Source organism: Antechinus flavipes, chromosome 2 (genome assembly GCF_016432865.1).
Source record: "Antechinus flavipes isolate AdamAnt ecotype Samford, QLD, Australia chromosome 2, AdamAnt_v2, whole genome shotgun sequence".
Taxonomy (NCBI): Eukaryota; Metazoa; Chordata; class Mammalia; order Dasyuromorphia; family Dasyuridae; genus Antechinus; species Antechinus flavipes.
In genome coordinates this window covers 499,195,278-499,214,228 of record NC_067399.1, presented here as the reverse complement: position 1 = coordinate 499,214,228, position 18,951 = coordinate 499,195,278, and the positions used below count along the sequence as shown (strand labels likewise).

At 38.7% G+C, this 18,951-nt stretch overlaps 1 protein-coding gene across 3 annotated transcripts; it reads left to right on the top strand.

Moving 5' to 3' along the window:
* The first annotated feature begins 100 nt into the window (after positions 1–100).
* Positions 101–17,579, top strand: TRUB2 (TruB pseudouridine synthase family member 2). Of its 3 annotated transcripts, none has more exons than XM_051980097.1 (8): positions 101–219; positions 1,936–2,067; positions 5,986–6,060; positions 7,087–7,148; positions 9,890–9,971; positions 11,384–11,456; positions 15,351–15,487; positions 15,998–17,579. In XM_051980097.1, exons 1-8 carry the CDS (start codon positions 111–113, stop codon positions 16,267–16,269), a joined length of 942 nt encoding a protein of 313 aa, XP_051836057.1. In that variant the 5' UTR covers positions 101–110; the 3' UTR covers positions 16,270–17,579. The 3 variants fall into 3 exon arrangements, with proteins under 3 accessions (XP_051836057.1, XP_051836058.1, XP_051836059.1); XM_051980099.1 differs by having other exon boundaries at positions 127–322; XM_051980098.1 differs by lacking the exon at positions 5,986–6,060.
* The last annotated feature ends 1,372 nt before the right edge of the window (positions 17,580–18,951 follow it).

Genomic DNA, 18,951 nt, shown 5'->3' with positions numbered 1-18,951 from the left:
ACAGTAAGAAAGTACCACTTCCGGCCAACGAGTATGGCGGCGCCCAGCGAAGGGCCAGATTTCCTGGTCACTAGTTATGTCACTTCCGGTGTTTTCCAGGGACCGTAAGCATGGGGTCCTTAGAATGGAGTCGTCTGCATGGACTCTTCGCGGTCTACAAGCCACCTGGATTGAACTGGAAACATCTGCGGGACACTGTGGAGTTTAAGCTCCTGAAGGGTGAACAACTTCGTTCCCTGGCCCTTGTACTCCTCCCTGGTTCCTTTCCTCTTCTCTATGGCCGGCTCTATGCACTAATTTCACTTAATGCTTCGAACACTTAGTAAGAGGCCACTCTATGGGTTAGACTTGCTGTGTGATCTTGGATAAGTCACTCCCCTCTGTTTCGTCATCTCTAAAAACGAGCAGTTTTGCACTAGATCAAAGCTTTTTAAATGTGGTTCGCGACCCTATCTGGTGTCATGTAACTGAATGTGAGGGTCACAAAAAATTTGGCAATAGTAAAAATAGTAAAAGAAATAATAATAAAATAGCAAAAAGTTAAAAAAAATTAAAAATAGTAAAAGTAAAATGTTCCCTCAGGATTTAATTATTTATGTAAAAATAAACAATATACGTGTACCAAAGAATTATTTTTAAATAAAGTTCTTTATGATTTCTTATCAGTAAATGTTTAATTTGTATACTTTTATGTCCAGGGTCCTGTAAAATTTTTTGAGTGAAAAAGAGTTGAAAGTGGGAAAAATTTCAGAAGTCTTGGCTAGATGATCTCCTACATCCTCTTTGCTGAGGCAATTGGGGTTAAGTGACTTGCCCAGGGTCACACAGCTAGGAAGTGTTTAGTGTCTTGAGGCTGGATTTGAACTCAGGTCCTCCTGACTTCAGGCTGGTGCTCTAGCCACTGCGCCCCCTAGCTGCCTCCCCCTACCTCCTCTTTTAGCATTCTCCCCAGCCCACCCTCTCCATGTGACTGGACCTCTCCTCCTTGGATTTATTTATAGTAGCTTGCTCTTTCTCATTACAATAAGCATGTTTTGTGCCTGCCATATAGTAAATTCTTTAAAATAATAATAATAGCTTTTTATTTTAAAAAATATATGCAAAGATAGTTTTCAGCATTAACCCTTACAAAACTTTGTTTCAAATTTTTCTTCTGCATCCTTTTCCCCCAGACAGCAAGTAATCTAATATAGCTTGTACATATGCAATTCTAATAAATAGTAAACTCTTATTAGTATAATCTATCTATAATTTCCTCGTTCCTTCCCCCTACCAAGGCCCTCTCCCCTCCTCAAGCAAGATTTCCTTTATTGCCTCCTTCCCAGGGCCCTAGATTTTAGTATTTTAGATTTTAAAATTGTAGAATAGCAGACATCTGATAAACCAATCTCTCCATCCCCTCTTTTAGAGACTAGGAAACCATTCCACAGGGGTTTTTTCATGCTTCTTCCCTTAGAACTAATATTTATATAAGCTGTTTTAAGTTTGCAAGTCACTTTACATAGATCTCATTTAGTTCTGACAACATCTCGTGAAGTAACTACTGTTATCCTTTTAATGCAGATGAGGAAACTGGAAGGCAGAGATTAAGTGACTTGCCCAGGATCATACAGCTAGTAAGTGTCCAATGGAGGATTCTGAATTAAGGCTTTGAACTCCAAGGCTACCAGTCTGGTTCCTGGACACTTAGGTTGTCTATGATCCTCTGGCTTCTGCCACTGAGAACTGTTCTTGGCCTCTGAATTAGACTAGGGCTTTAAAAGGTCACCTCGATTCCATTTTCCTCATTTTACCAGGAAAACAGGTATCTAATATTAGAAGTGTCTTGGGCAAGGTTAGAAGAATAGCCCCAGGCCCAGAACTAGTTCCTAAAATCCAAACTGTGTCATCTTTTAATTTTCCTCTATTGCCCCATACCACCTATTCATCTTGCAGGTCTTAACTTAAAGAAACAATATACCCCTAAAGAGCACATCAGATTCCTGCTTGCCCCCAAGGAAGAAAGTGAAGAGGGAGAACTAACCCTCATAGCCAAAAGTGTTCCAGCCCTTTCTGAACACTCATTAGGTAAGATGTTTTGGGGATCGTTAGAGGGATTGCCTCCATAAAGCAGGCAAGGGATGCAATTCAATGCAACAATTATTTAAGTGCCTACCAAGAAACCATGGGCATTTTTTTTTTGGGAGGGGGGGTGGTGGGAGGGAGAGGCCTGGATTTTTAATTATTTGTTTTAAAAAAACTTGTGAATTCCAAATTCTCAACCTCCTTCATGCTTCTTTCATACCCATTAAAAAGACAAGCAATGTAGAATTATACATATGAAGACTATAACAGTTATTGGTGAAAAGAATTTTTTAAAATAAAAGTTTCTGCCCTCAAGCTCACATTCTAAGGCAGTTCTTAATCTTTTTTTGTGTCTTGGATCCTTCGGTATCTGAGGAAACTGATAGAACACATCTCAGAAGAGGTTTTTGTTTTTGGAGATTTTCTGTGTTGTTTTATTTTCCACATTCAATTCTGTAAGATTTTATCTTTCAAATTTTTTCTGTCTCTTTCCCCCACTATCTTCCTCCCCAAGGCAGCAAGCAATCCGATATAGGTTTAATGTGTACAATCCTTCTAGACATTTCCATATTTGTCGTGTTGTGCAAGAAAAGCCAGATCAAAAGAGAAAAAACATGAGAAAGAAAAAGGCAAAAAAAAAGGCAAAAACACTATACTGTAATCCACATTCAGTCTTCATAGTGCTCTCTCTGGTTGCGGATGGCATTTTCCATCCTTACTCTATTGGAATTGTCCTAGATGAAGGCATTGCTAAAAAGAGCTAAGTCTATCATAGCTATTTATCACATAAACTTGCTGTTACTATGTACAACGAGCTCTTAGTTCAGAATAGATTTTTAAATGCATAAAATGGGATCACAAAGGAAACAATTATATTAAAATTAATTTGTATTTTTTTCCCATTCAAGTTCATGGATCCCCTAAAATCTCTCCTTTCTATGGACCTCAAGTCAAGAGCCCTTGTTCTAATGGGAGAGACAACATGTACATGTATGCTTATACATTCTATATGTACAAGGTAGTATAGGGAAGAAGGATACAACAGGTGGGGCTGTTGAAGAAGGACAGTGTAGAAAGTAGCACTTGAATTGAGTCTTCAAGGTGCCTAAGAAATCTAAGAGGCTGAGATAGTCATAGAGTGAATCTCAGAGAGTGCACTGGGCAGGGGGCTTGAGGGTTTGAAGGTGGGGAACAGCCAATTAAAACCACAGAAACGGAAGGTAAGAGTACTGTGGATATGGCCAGTATGGCAGGGTCATAGAGTGTGTATGTGGGGGAGAAGGTATAAGAAAGCCAGATAGTATAGAGTTTTAGCAGCTAACAAAAAAGTTTATATTGAATACTATAGGTAATAAAGAACCATGTTTTATTAAATTGTGAGAGTGGAAGTAAGAGGGTCAGAAGGCTTATTGAGTGTGTTTGGGGGGCGATAACAGGATCAGAATTGAACCCTAGGAAAGTACATTTATTGGTTGCACAGGAGATTAGTTGGAGTAGATCTAGAGACCAACATTATTTTAGTAGTGCAGGTGAGAGGCAATGAAATTGTGATTGGAGAGAAGGTCAGTAAAAGAGAGATAAGAAAACATGATAAGATTGGGTAACTGATTGAATGTATGAGATGAGTGAAAGAAAGCAGTATGTGTCCTGAGATGTCCCAAGTGACAAAGGATGGTAGAGGTAGGTATCTGCAGCAGGAACAGAGAAATGATGGAGAATGTTATAGTTGGAGCTGGGATGGGGGAAAGGAAAATAGTTCTATTTTAGGCTTTCTGAGTTTGAGATGCTGAGTTCAAAGTATGTACTATTTAGCTGGTGATCCAGGAAAGAAATTAGGGCTAGATATATACTTTTGGCCATGATCTGCACTAATCATATGAGTGTAGGGTGAATAAAGAAAAGTGGCCTTTTCCTTATTTGCCCTAAAGAAAAGGACTGAACCTCCAGGGATTACCCACAGTTGAGGGTGGGGTGGAAGCCAGGATGAAGATCCAGCAAAGGAGATTGAGAAGGCAGGGCCAGAAGGGTAGGAGGAGAACCCTGAAAGAACTGTGTCTTAGAACATCAAGAGATGAGTATTCTGTAGCTTCAGAAGCTCCAGAGAAAAGATCGGCAATTAAGAGACTATTTGTAACTTTGGAGAGAACTGTTTCAATTGAATGATAAGGTAAGAAATCAGATTGCATAGGGTGTAGAAGAGAATGTGAGGAAGGAAAAAAAAAAAGAAAAGAATGAGAGGAGGGAAGTTGGGAATGCCAAGTGTAGAGGCCTTTTTCAAGAAGTTTGATTGAGAAAGGGAGAAGGAGGAGGAGAAATGGGGATGGTAGGATCTGGTGAATATTTCTTAAGGATGGGGAAGATTTGACATGTTTATATCCAGCAAGGTCAGAATAGGTAGGGAGAAATGAAAGGTTAAAGAAAGTTGGAGGTGAGAATGGGAATAATCTGCTTGAAAAGATGAGAGGGGATGGAATCATTCTAGAGAGTTGTTGGCAAAAAGCTGGAGGTTATTGAAAGCACTGGGCAATTTCCTAACTAATGCTTCCTATAATTATGGGCCAGTATATATATTACATATGTTTATAAATAGTGCAAGAGGTTAGACCAGTATCTTTGGGAGCCAATTAGAAATGAATACTAGTGCATAATGATTAGGGGAAAATGCCTTGTATTAATGGCTCAATTGAGATTAAATATTATAAACTTATAGTATATACATGGTTTCAGGAATACCATATCATTATCCAAGACTAGAATAATGGAATAAATTGTTGGAGGATAATTGCCAAGGATTGTGGGATAAGGAAGAGGCAAACTCTCAGGTTTATAGCTACAAGGGATTTTAAATGTACCCTTGGTCTATAGGTTAAGAAATGGATACCCAGAGATATAAAAGTGACTTACTGTTAGGCTATGCTGAAAGTAAATGGTGAAGTTTAGTATTTGAACTGAGATCTTACAACTTTGAATCTGTTGATCTATCTCTTTGCTGCCCCAAGATAAGTAAATAGGAAATAAGCAAAATAAATGCACTGGAAAATCCTGATGATGTCAGGTCATTTATTCTGGGCCTGCTGGCTACTTCTACAGCGTTCCCCTCATCCTTTAGAAAAGTGGTTGGCAAACTACTGTCTGCGAGTCAAATTTGGTCCACTACTTGTGAGGCCTGTGAGCTAAAAAAAAAAAAAAGCCGTTTTTAAATGATAAAATCATTTTTAGTCATGCAGAAACAGTCAGGGCAGTAGCTTGCCAATTCCTGGTTAGAAGTATAAGCATTGCATGCTACTTTGTCATTTCTCTGATGAAAAATTCAATTGCCCTGGAGGGTAGGTCCAGGGACACTTATTAAAGTGGGTCTAGACATGGAACTAGGTGCCCTGACTTCATATTTTCAGTCTTCTCAGAGCCTTACAATCATGGGGACAAACCTTGCAATCATGGGGACAAATGACAGGGTTTATGCCATCCCTTGATAGAAGTATTTACTCTGAGATCAGAGTTAGTCTGGGAATCATTTATGCACAAGGAAAATCCTTTTGAGTATATTTTTTCTTTCCTATTTGTGCTTAGAAGCAATCATAGCTCAGTTTCATCCCTGGGCTCAAGGAAATAATTATGTCTTCAGGGAGAAGAAAGTGGACTTTTTATGACCAGTACTAATGGGATATATAATCCAGAACTGGTTCTGGTTTGGATTTCTTTGGAGCAAAATATTTCAAACAAAAAAGTCTTGATAACCAATCACTGACTGAAGTTGATTGAAAAATTGGAGGAAAACCTTACACAACCCCACCCCTATCTCAAACCCAGTCCTATTTCCAGAATTCTCAGTGATTTCTGAAGAGTTCTTTTTTTTCTGGGGCTCCAGAAATGCTACTGTTACATTAATCCAGGAACTTCACATATCTCATCTCTTTCCAGTGAGAGGGCCAAAATACACCAGTGTGAAGGTGGGCGTTGGGCACCGACTGGATGTCAAGTCATCTGGAGTGCTTGGTAGGCAGAGCTGTAATGTCTTGGGATGTGTGGGAGAGGAAGATGGCTTCTTGGAGGGTGGGATTAACAAGCGATAACTGCCCAAAGGAGGAGGGGAAGGATGAAAGAGAATGTAATTGTCCCTCCCAACCCCCATCAAAGGAGTGTGAAATTTTGTGTCAAGGCCAAAAGAAGTTGCTTAGAATCTTTCCTACAGTCATTCCTTGTTCCTTGCTCTGCTATTCTAATTCCTTTTCCTGACCCTCACTTGACCCAAGTCTTTGATATGTTAGGGTAGAAGTTATAGGCCAATGAGGGTAGTTAAAACTTTTGGATTTGTCCTAGGGCCAGGAATCAGGAAGTACATGATCACATTTAGGATGTATGAGCATGTGGTTCTGGTCCTGTCGGTAGGCACTTGGATGTATCTGTCATCAGAAAGCACAGTGTCCTGGTTCAGAGGGATGACAGCCAGCTGGCAGCTGCCTCAGTGCTGTTTGTGGCTGAGGAGTCAGTGACCACATCCTCTAGATGGGTCCAGTCATAGTCAGTCCTTTGTATTTTTTTCCTTTATTTCTCCCAACCCCCCAATCCCCAGTTAGATTCAGGCTGGACAGACATAATCTCATTTTGCTGTACTTTTTTTTTTTTAAATTAATAGTATTCTATTTTTTCAAATACATGCAAAGATAGTTTTCAAAACCTTGTTTTCCAAATTTTTCTCCCTCTCCTCCCTTGCTGTCCTTTTTCTTTACTCTACATGAGAGATTAGGAGAAATTTTCTCCTTCAACCAGATCAAAAAACTGAGGCCAGAACTCGTCCAGAAAAATCTTAGGCCAGAATTTTATATGCTTATTACCCTTCTGTGATGGGATAGGACAATAGGGTTAAGAAAAAAGGTTTGTAAATCAAGGAAGAATTAGAGCAAGAACCACTGGTGTGATAGCTTAGGCATCTACTGGACAGTGATTCTAATGGTGGAAATTTCTTAGGCTTGAAGGGTCTGGGGAGCTCTGTAATTGAACTGTCAAATTGGTATCTTTTAGTGCTCGGTGTGGGACGTGGAAACAAGCTGCTCACAGACATCTACAATGCCCATCTCACCAAGGTACTTGCTGTGGGTGTGTAGTTCTAGTGATTAGCTAAGTGATCTCCAATGAATCATTTAATTAGTCTCAGTTTCTTCATTTGTAAAATGGGTGGGGATCATAATTCCTGTTTTACTGAACTTCATATGTTTGTTATGAAAATCTGCAAAGGTTTTGGATTGTGAAATTCCTTGTGAAGTACAAGGGTTCAAAGGTAAGGGCTTATTATTTTTCTTCCCCAAGGCCTGAACTTGGTACTTCAGGCTATAACACCTGAATGGGTCTCATAACCTCTTACCTACACCTGGAATCTGGAAGAAAGGAATTCATCCAGCTTCTGGTGGGGGGAAGAGGAGCTAGGGAGAGAATTAATTAATTAACTTTTATTAAGTACCTGTAGTGTGAAAGGCCAGGTGTTTGGTATTGTAAGGACTGCAAAAGAACAGAAGACATAGTTCCTGTCCTTAAGACTCTTAAAGTCATTCATTTATTCATTCAGAAAATACTTAGTCATCACCTGCATATGTATTTACATGAGAAGGCACATGTATTTACATGAAGAGTTAAGTAATACTGAAAAAGATATTGCAAGACAGCACTGGGTGTGTGGGATTCATTGCAGTCCACTGAATAGAACAGAGAGGCCCTGATGAAGTTCAGAGCAGGGAGGGAGAGGTCACTATGTATTAGGAAGGGTTCATGGAATGAAGTGTATTAACCTGGGGTATAAATTTAGAAAAGATGTTATTTGAAGCTAAAGCAGGAGGGGAAATTGGACCTTGAAAGTATGGAGGATCACTGTACAATATGTTTGGGGGACCAAACATTGTAGGCCAGTTTGCTAAGAGGAGAGAATTTACAAAGTTGAACATCAAGAGATAATACTGGTTTTTGTTTTATGTTAATAGTATTTTATTTTTTCTAATTAGGTATAAAGATAGTTTTAAACATTCATTTTTGTGAAATTTGAGTTCAAAATTTTTTTTCTTCCTCTCTCCTTTACCCTACAACCCCACAATAGCCAGCAATCTGATATGTTATACATGTGCAATAATTTGTTAACATATTTCCATATTAGTCACATTGGGAAAGAAAAAAATCAAAACTTCTTTAAAATGAGAAAACGCTTTGATGAGAAAGGAAAAAAAAAAAACAAAAGGTGAAAATACTATTCTTCCATCCACATTCAGCCTCCATAGTTCTTTCTCTGGATGCAGATGATGCATATTTTCTACCCCAAATCTATTAGAATTATCTTGGATCACTGTATTGCTGAGAAGACCTAAGTTTATCATAGTTGATCATCATACAGTCTTTTTGTTACTATGAGCAATAGTCTCCTGGTTCTATTCACTTCACTTTGTATCAGTTCATGTAAGTCTTTCCAGGCCTCTCTGAAATCATCCTGCTGATCGTTTCTTACAGAACAATAATATTCCATAACCTTCATATACCATAACTTATTCAGCCATTCTCCAACTGATGGGCATCCACTCAGTTTCCAGTTCCTTGCTACAAAAAGAGCTGCTAGAAACATTTTTGCACATGTGAGTCCTTTTCCCTCTTTTATGATCTTTTTAGGAAACAGACTCAGTGGTGGAGGCACTGCTGAATCAAAGGATACACACAGTTTTATGGTCCTTTGGGCATAGTTTCAAATTGGTCTCTACAATGGCTAGATTAATTCACAACTCCACTAACAATGTATCAGTTTTCCTACATCCCCTCCAATATTTGTCATTATCTTTTCCTGTCATATTTGCCAATCTGATAGATATGAGTTGGTACCTCAGAGTTATTTTAATTTGCATTTTTTAGTCAATAGTGATTTGGAACATTTTTTCATATGACTATAGATAGTTTTAATTTCATCTGGAAAGTGTCTATTCATATCCTTTGACTATTTATCAATTAGGGAATTACTTGTATTCTTATAATTTTGACTGAGTTTTCCATATTTTAAAAATGAGATCTTTATGTGAAACACTGACTATAAAAATTGTTTCCCAGCTTTCGGCTTCCTTTGTAATCTTGACTATATTGGGGTTGTTTGTGCAAAGTTTTTTTAATTTAATGTAATTAAAATTATCCATTTTGCATGTCATAATACTATTTTTTGTTTGATCATAAATACCTCCCTTCTCCAAAGATTTGATAAACTTTCCCTGATTTGTTTATAGTATCACCTTTATGTCTTAAGTCATGAATCCATTTCAAGTTTATCTTGGTGTAGGGGATAAAACTGCTTTGAACCAAATTTTGGAAGGTTTTGAATGAAAGAGGAGACAGGTAAATATACAGAAGGTTAGGCTTAATGATGGGAAAGGGCTACCTATTTTATTTTCATAGCGCTTAGCTCTTTTTGTAGCCTGGATTTTATTCCCTTCATAAAAGTTGTGCTCCTTAAAAACTAAATCCCAACAAGGAGGTAGAAATATTCCAAAAAGAAATAAATAGTCAGAAACAAAGAAGACCTACTTTTGAGGGAAGGGATTGCCTGTTATATACTGCTCTATACCTAGCAAACTGGGTACATTTGATGTATATATGGTATATTTGATGGTCTGCTTCACTGTCTTAACCTGTGGGTGAATAATAAATATTGCTGTCACTTGACTTTGTGGAATTTAGTCAGCAAGGTAGTGGCCATCTGGTAGTGATCCCAGTGGTGCTCCAGAGCTGTAGTGTTCAGCTAAGCTGCTTCTGTGGGGTTCAGCTGAAAGAATGAGAAAATTGATGTTCCCCATCTCCCTTCTCAAAGGATTACACAGTTCGTGGGCTCCTGGGCAAAGCCACAGATGACTTCTCAGATGAAGGAAGACTGATTGAAAAGACAACTTATGGTAATTGCATATGAAAGCCCAGTGAACCAGGGAATAAATATTCTTGGAGTTGTTAATTGTGTGAAGTTTCTAGTCCTTCTCCAAGGACTTTAAGGGTTTTGACTTTAAAGTCTCTTTGCTAACACTCAGTAGAAGAGTAGGGGGTTTCAGTAAGATAGAGAAAATAACATTGAATTTAGGATCCAAAGACCTAAGCTAAGCTGCTTCTGTGGGGTTCAGTTGAAAGAATGAGAAAATTGATGCTCTCCATCTGCTTAACTCTTGTATTTATTACCTGTGTGACTTTGACCAAACCACCTAAAACCTCACTGGGTCTTATTTTTCTTTTGTTTAAACTGGGGGAGCTGTACTAGATCTCTTCTGGCTTTTAAAGTCTTTCATCCTGGTATCCCTGTTTAGTCTTCAGGATACTGCCAATAGCTATGGCAAAAGTTAAGGAAGCAGATTTTGGTTCACTATAAAATAAGCAAGAATTCCTTGACAGTGAAATAGGATGCTTTATGAGTTTTGTGTCCCTCAAAATGTTTAAATGGGAGCTGGAAATCCATCTTCTGATTCTTGCAATGATCTTGTAGCTGTCTGCACTCCTAAGGTCTATTGTCACTTTAAGATTCTAGGAATCTGAAGTGCTTTTGTTCAGTCCTCCTTAGCAGGTCTGCTCCTCAATCAAAATTCCCACTGAATTCTTGTATCCTAGGCAGACTACTCTTGACTTCTCCAGTGGTTTACCTTTGGGTAGTGACAGCAGATATATTTGTCTCCAATTAGTTCCCCCGTGGCCTGAGGCTCATATATTGCCAGAACCTTTTATGTGAAGGTACAGGACAAGGACAGATCAAACTGTGGGCTCTCCCACATCGTGTTAATAATGAAGAAATTAGACTAAAAAGAATTTTAAAAGGAAGAGAAATCACATTAGAGAAACATGGAGCCTAAGGAAGCATGTGGGTGGAATTTGAGTAACTTTACTCATTCACCTTGGTGATTATGACAGTTTGGGGGGGGGAGGGAGGGAAGACAGGTAAATATACAATAGGCCTTTTTCAGCATCAGCCGGAGAACCCTTCCTCTGCTGGCTAATGCTCTGCTTCACAAAGCTATCATTCCACTTGCCCTGAGGGAGAGGGAAGAAAGACACCATTAAGTACTAGGGTCCTGGCTCCTGATGGATGAGCTGTGTGGGAAGGTGTGAGCATCCCAAGATGTGCCAGAGGGTTGCTGTGGGAACAGCAGAATCTGTTTGTTGCCGAGGCCCAATCTTGTCAGGATGCAGGCCCACTCAGAGGTTAGAGAGAGAAATAGGAGGAATTAGAGAAGCTATAAAGAGACATGGCCTGAGTGGGATGAAGGCAACTTCCCCTTGCCCCACGCCATGCAGGTGATTCTGCTCTAATATCCATTGGTTTTCCCAGATCATGTGACCCCAGAGAAGCTCAGCAGAATCCTGGCAGTCATCCAAGGCTCCCATCAGAAGGCAATGGTAACGTAAGTGTCAAGACTGGACTGCCTGCTGTCACCCTTTAGCACTGGAAGTGATCAATGAGAGGCTGGAATCCAGTCTGTCGCCAGTACCCATGCTGTCTTGGCTGTGCTTCTTGTCGTGAGATGTCTTTCTTGTCTATTCTCCAAAGCATCTAGGGAAGTCACTCAGATATTCTGTCTGCCAGATTTCTCACATTGCTATTCCCAGAACTTGTCCACTTTCCTGCAGGTCTGGCATCCCTGCTTCATTTTTCTGAAAAAGCTTAGGTGTTTTCATTATTTGGTGGGATCTCCCTTGTTTACTTGAAAAAGGACTTTTTAAAAATTTTAATAGTTTTTATTCTGAATTTTTAAAAAGTTTTTTTATACCACAAAACACAAAAAAAGATTTCATATGAAACCATGAATCTCCTTTTCATACCACAATTGTCCTACTTGTCTGTACTTCCTTCTGTTCTCTTTTGTGCACTGGAAAAAGAATGACAATGTTGTCAGCCTTTTTTCTTGCCTCACTGCTGCTACCCCCTCTTTTGTCCAAACCTACCTTCCAAATGAAAACCGAGAAAGAAAAAAAACATTTCACAACAGGTAAGTATAGTCAGGCAAAAGGAATGCACAGTGGTGATGTATATATTTGTATTTCATCTTGTTTCTTCTCGATCAGCATGTATGTAATATGCTCCATCCTAGTCCTCTGGAGACCTTGTTGATCATTGATTGTTCATAGTTCTTGTCTTTCAGAGTTTGTTCATTTTTTAACACCATTTCTGTTCTTGTATAAATTGTTTTCTAGACTTCCTTTCTTAGGTTGTCTCACATATTTATAATCAATCTCATCTTCTCCTTATTCTTCTGAGACCTTCCTTTTTTGGTTGCTATCTTGCATATTTCTTCACTTCCTCTTCATTAACATCTTCCCTTCTGTCTATATACAAAGTTAGATGATCTATATTTTAAACAGGAACAACAAATCCTCACATCATTACTCCCTTGAGTTCTCTTTATTATTACCTTCTCTACTTCACTCATTACCTTTCTAATATTTGTAAGCAGTCCTCACTGCTGTTCTTTGCAAAGTGAAGCAGGTGCACACTTGTTTGGTTCTCTACCAGGGAGGTTAAAGACAGACGTTGGATCTCTTGAATTTGGGAGTTCTGAATTGCTCTTAGCTGTTTGCTAAGCTGATCAAGTGTCCACAGTAAGTCCAGTATTACTATGATGAGATCCATGGAGCAGGGGGATACTGAGAAAATAGCTGGTCAGAGCTCCTATTCAAGTAGGATCTAATAGTGATTAGCTTCTATACTTCCATCCTGGGCAAGACGGGGAGAACCAATTACCAGTTACCTTTTTACCAAATTTTTTAGCTCTCAACTTCCTTAATTTCTTTGTAGCACTCTTACTCCCTTCTTTCTGTTAATTTTATAGTGTTCCTTGGATCTATAGATTCTGATTTTTTACCTTTCTGGCTTCTACATTTGTCATCTTCTGATGTATGATCTTCTGATACCAAGATTCTATTATTTCCTCCTCTTTCTCCATTTTTTCTCCCTTTGCCATCTCATCTATTCCTGTGGCTTTAATGATCCCTTCTACACAGTTGGCTCCCAAATCATATATCCACTAGATGTCCTGCCAACATCTTAGACTTAAGTCCAAAATAAAACTAATTGTCTTCCCCTCACCCCAAACTAGTTTTACTCTCTGACTACCCTATTTTAACTAATGACATCATCACTATCAATGTATCTCTCTTTTTTTAAAATTATAACTTTTTATTGATAGAACATATGCATGCGTAATTATTTACAACATTATCCCTTGCACTCACTTCTGTTCCGACTTTTCCCTTCCCTCCCTCCACCCCCTCACCTAAGTGGCTGGCAGTCTTATACATGTTAAATATATTATAGTATATCCTAGAGACAATATATGTGTGCAGAACTGAACAGTTCTCTTGTTGCACAAGAAGAATTGGATTCAAAAGGTAAAAATAACTTGGGGGGAAAAAATGCAAGTAGTCCATATTCATTTCCCAGTGTTCCTTCTCTGGGTGTAGCTGATTCTGTCTATCATTGACTATCAATGTATCTTGACATTTTGGGAGTCACAGATGACTTTTCCCTCAACTCTCACATCAAATTAGTTTCAAGTCCTATAGTCTAGATCTTGCAAGTCGATCATCCTTTTAGTTGTTTAGCCCTTTCATGGAATTTTTTTATATATATGCATACAGATGTATCCCTTTCACAAGAAAGTAAGCTCTGTGAGGACAACAGCTGTTTTCCTTTTTTTATTTTATTTTTGCTTTTGTCATTATACATAGGCCTTGTATACATAGTATCCACTTAATAAATGTTCATTGAATTTCGTTCTGTTGTCTCATCTCATTTCTTTTCCCTTATGACCAGAATTCTGTATTATTGCAACAACATCATAATTGATTTTTCAGCTGCTCCTGGATCTGATTCCTGTTCATAAAATACCATATTGATCATCCCCAAAGGCTGCTCAAAAACCTTCATTGGTTCCCTATTGCCTATGACAATGATATCAAACTCAAATAAAAAAAACACAAATTAACATCACTTATGTTTATTTTGTGAAACAGTTTCCAAACACATTTAATCTGGTTTGAGATGCTCAAGGCATTTGTCAGGAGTTTGATCTATCAATGTTCTAGAGGAAAAGCCAAGAATTCTCAGTATTCTGAAAACAAAAGTAATCCCGAGTATGAAGATTTGGGAAATATTTTTATATTTCCATATAGTATGCCTTCAAACTACCTTTTCAACCATATCTCCCATTACTTCTTTTGCCAAGCTGAAATATTTTCTGTTCCTTAAATTACCATACCATGTCTCTGTCTTTGCTCATTATTCTTTATTCTTGACTGCCCTCCTATCCAATGTATTTTTTCTTTCTTTTTTTTTGCTGATGCAATTGTGGTCATGTGACTTGCCCAGAGTCAAACAGTTAGGAAGTATTAAGTGTCTGAGGTCAGATTTTTTTTTTAAATATATATTTTTTAATTTTATAATAACTTTATATTGACAGAATCCATGCCAGGGTAATTTTTTTTACAACATTGTCCCTTGCACTCGCTTCTGTTCCGATTTTTCCCCTCCCTCCCTCTACCCCCTCCCCTAGATGGCAACCAGTCCTATATATGTTAGATATGTTGCAGTATATCCTAGATACAATATATGTTTGCAGAACTGAACAGTTCTCTTGTTGCACAGGGAGAATTGGATTCAGAAGGTAAAAACAACCCGGGAAGAAAAACAAAAATGCAGATAGTTCACATTCGTTTCCCAGTGTTCTTTCTTTGGGTGTAGCTGCTTCTGTCCATCATTTATCAATTGAAACTCAGTTAGGTCTGAGGTCAGATTTGAACTAAGGTCTTCCTGACTTCAGGGCTAATGCTCTATCTACTGAACCACCTAGTTGCCCCCTAATCTATTCTTTAAAGCCCAAGTCAAAGGCTATCTTTTTTGAAACCTTTCCTGATTTCTCTCCAGCCAGATGTGATCTCTCCCATTATAGAATCATATTTCATAAGATGTGTGTATGTCTTCTATGTCATCTTAGATTATATTTTATCTTGTATTCTTTGTGGCCTCATCTATTCCTCCATTAGATTATCAGCGCTCCAAGGACAAGGGTTTTGTCTTTATTTGTGTATCTTCGAAAGTACCTTGTAATTGCTCAATAAATTTTTATTGAATTGAATCTACTTGGCCCTTCATGACATTAAAGTATTTTTGGTTAGGCAAAAGGGAAAGGGACACCTTTCAAGAGAACCCCATTTGGAGTTAGGAATGGGAAAACGTATCACCTTTATTTCCAAGCTCTTATTGTGATGTGATCAGTGAAAATTGTTATCTTCTTCCCTAGGTATTCCAATCTCGACTTGAAGACTCAAGAGGCCTATGAAATGGCTGTGAAAGGGTTAATCCGGCCCATGGACAAGAGTCCAATGCTGATTACAGGAATCCGATGTCTCAAATTTGCTCCTCCTGAATTCCTTTTAGGTAGGATTTGGGACTGTGGATAACCTGCTCAGCCTGAGAGCAGGAGGATGATAGACCTTGACTCCCATGAAGGTAACCCTGGGGGAAGGCTGGCAGGCAGTTCTCAGTCCTCTTAGCAGTACCTCCCTTTCTGACAACCCCAGATGGTCTGAGCAGAGGAGGTCTCCCGACATCATCCTATGCCGTGGCGGCTTACTCAGGCTCTTAGGGCCTCCAGCTTCTTCCCAGCCTCTGCGCCAGGACATTGCCAGATAACAGACCTCAGAGAACAAGTGAACTCCTATCTTGTGCCAGATCACTCTTTGATGCAGAATCCTAGCGAGCAAAGGTTATATTGAGAGGCATGTTCCCAGGGTTGGTTGGCATCTCTTTTTGTAAAAGTTCCCCAGTGCATTTCTTTCACTCTGGCCTTGCTCAATTCCCTTTCCTCCTGCTCCCTCTTATGGATTGCTTTTCTTCTTCCCTGCTTCCTGCACTCACATGCTTCCTTACATTCCTTTCTCTGTGCAGAAATTCAGTGCATGCATGAGACCCAGCAGCTGCTCCGTCGAGTGGTGCATGAGATCGGGTTGGAACTGAAATCGTCTGCCGTCTGTACCCAGGTGCGGCGGACCCGAGATGGAGTCTTCACCCTGGAGGATGCCCTCCTGCGGACACAATGGAACATTCATAACATTCAGACATCGATCCAAAAAGCAGCCCCTCGAGTAGAAGCAGAGCTTGAAAAATGCCGGACTGTAGCACTGGGCCATCCAGACTCTGTGGGACAATCTGTTTCCTAACATCCAGGTCACAAACTTTTCCCCTGCGCTAGGCAGAATGAGGCCCACAGCCTTAGGAAAGAACAGCAGGAGAGAGTGCTAGATGGTGTGGGAGCTGGCAAATAACTGGATTGCAGGATTGAAAGTCAGGACCTGACTGAGGTTAGAGTTCACTGACTGCCAGGAGGAAGACTTGGGACACTTTAAAAATCATCCTTGTGTATTTAGTAAGTAAAAGGTCCTGCCCCCTGGCTTTGGTATAAGGAAATGACTTGGTCTTCTTAGTCTAGCGAGCATAGCTGAGAAGAGGGCTTAAAGGGCTTCTGAATCAGCATTTTAAAATCCTGTTCCAGAGATGTACTTTTTAGCTGAACTTAAGAAAGGCTGGGGCTCATCTGTTTTTTCTGGGATGGGGCTAGTTGTGAGGTAAAGAGAAAGGTGATTGCAGATTATGTTGTATGTTACCTAATGACCTAGAGATTGGGGACTAGAAAACCCTGCTGAAGGGACTTCGTAATTCTAATTTTTCTTCTGCCTTCTTTCTTCAGCCTCCCTCTCCCTGACCCCACCCCTCCCGATTATTGTATATATTGGTGTCAGAGACCGATTTAGACCGTCAGAGCTTCTAGAACCCTAGTCTTATAGGAAGATATGGGCTATGCTTAGTAATAGGTCACAATAAATAGTAATTGCTGATAAACTTAAAACATCAGCTCCACCCATTATTACTCATACCATCCTGGTCCCCTCCAGAAGGTATCCACCCCTTTTGTTAAGCAAACTAAGACTTTTGGCATGTTATACTTCTAACAAATACAAACTCCCATAAAATCCAAATCAAATCAGATGCCTTTTGGTCTTGATTCTCTCTATCAACTTGGGCTTAGGGATGGGTTAGAAGTATTCATTTCTTCTCTCTTTTCCTCATTTCTATTCTGCCTGGATAGCTAATTTTTAGAAAGCTCTATTTCAAGTGTATCCTTCACTTTGCATATAGTGGATATTTAAGAGTTCCTGCTGAATAGAATTGAATTTCCACCCTTTCATGTACTAAGGCTTAGATTTTTCAGTCAAAACTTTTTTTTTTTTTAAGTATCATTCATCTACTCCTACATGTTTATAGAATGCTTTCTATGTATGAGCATTTGACTAGACTGTAGGTAATGTTCATATAAGACACTTCTTAGAACTTACAGTGTAATGAGGGTAGGAGTAGAATAAGAGATATATACATTTAATATAATAGATATATGAAAAGAATTGTAAGAGCAGTACCAAATATTGTGATTTCATTGGAATAAAATAATCATTTCAGGATACTTTTATGCTTAGCACTGTGCTGTTTTAATTATGTAAGAAACATGAGCAGTCTTAGTTTTTGACACATAGTTGTTTCCTGTCATAGGTCTCTGCTTGTTTACTTTACAAATAACCTCAGGCCCTTTTCCCCCCTCTGACTATGCTTTAATCCATTTTTTTTTTTTCAGTTACTCTCCATCCTAATTTTGGCTCCTAAGGTATTTTTTTCTGCCTCAGTTTTTATGGATGTTTTATAAATGCTTATTAACTTAAGTCCCACATAAAGAAAACAAGAACCCTCAGGGCCCACAATTTGCAAAGCATTCACACAAAATAGTTATATCCTAGATGCATATATTCTGGTGCTCTATCAAAATCTTTCTTCCTAGCCCTTCAGCTAGATAGTAGTTGCTACATTTCACCCAAGGAAAGAAATGAAGGATAGGAAGGAGCTCTCTCCTATCTGTAGTGACAGCAAGGTCACAGGGAAGTGGTTTCAGTGTCCACAGGTAGGATTGATATTAGTCATCCCTAAGAATTTCCTGTTTGTGTTGTGAGACAATGGTACTTATTAAGGGAGCATCCTCACAGGAGATAGTTAAGAATACCAACTGTTGGGTAGTTAAGAGGGAAGCACCGTCTTGGATCTTTCAGTTCCTTTCTGCCTAAGGTTTTTGCATGTAGTAATACATGTTAGTGTCAGTTACCTTTCCTCTGGAAAAAACCCCAGCTTGGTCAGAAAACTTGTCCTTTAGTCACTTGTTAGTCATAAAACCATGGACAAATTGCCAAATATGAATGAGTACTGTTTTTCTCATTTATAAAATGGAGGTAATCAATATATACTTCATAGTGTTATTGTGATGATCAAAGGATATAATGTATGAATGTATGTGAATATATGTGAATACATATATAACAGTATAAGGTTGATATCATTAACATTTGAAAGAATTAGGATACTCTAAAGAGTCCCAGTGTCTAAATTCAGCTCCTTTGTGAAGTTAGAAATGTGCCAATGGAAGCAAACAGTCCTATTCCTTACCTTAACAAACCAGCTGGACAGGTTTGCTTTTTTTTTTTTTTTTTTTTGGTAAGGTGAATAAAGAAGCCAGGAAACAGTCTAAGTCACCTCTAACAGTGAGCATATTTCCTCATTCAAAATTTAAGGATTAGAGAAAGATTGAAGTGACTATTTACCAAAAGAAAACTATTTATTTATAGTTGATTCAAATTGGATGTTAATTTTAGAATTAGCAAATTTGCTGTTTAAGAATAAAGTTGTGTTTAATTTGTGATAGTTTGAGAATGTTTAACTTATATGGAAAGCAAGCATTCTATAAAACTTAAGGTACTATAAAATTGTGAACTTTAAATGAACATCCCCTGTCCAAGGTCATCATA

Bases quoted from the DNA above. Each gene is read 5' to 3' on its own strand.
- TRUB2 (XM_051980097.1), top strand. From the start codon at position 111: ATGGGGTCCTTAGAATGGAGTCGTCTGCATGGACTCTTCGCGGTCTAC. The intron at 220-1,935 runs GTGAACAACTTC...TTCATCTTGCAG, and splicing joins GGAGTTTAAGCTCCTGAAGG to GTCTTAACTTAAAGAAACAA. The intron at 15,488-15,997 runs GTAGGATTTGGG...TTCTCTGTGCAG, and splicing joins TCCTCCTGAATTCCTTTTAG to AAATTCAGTGCATGCATGAG.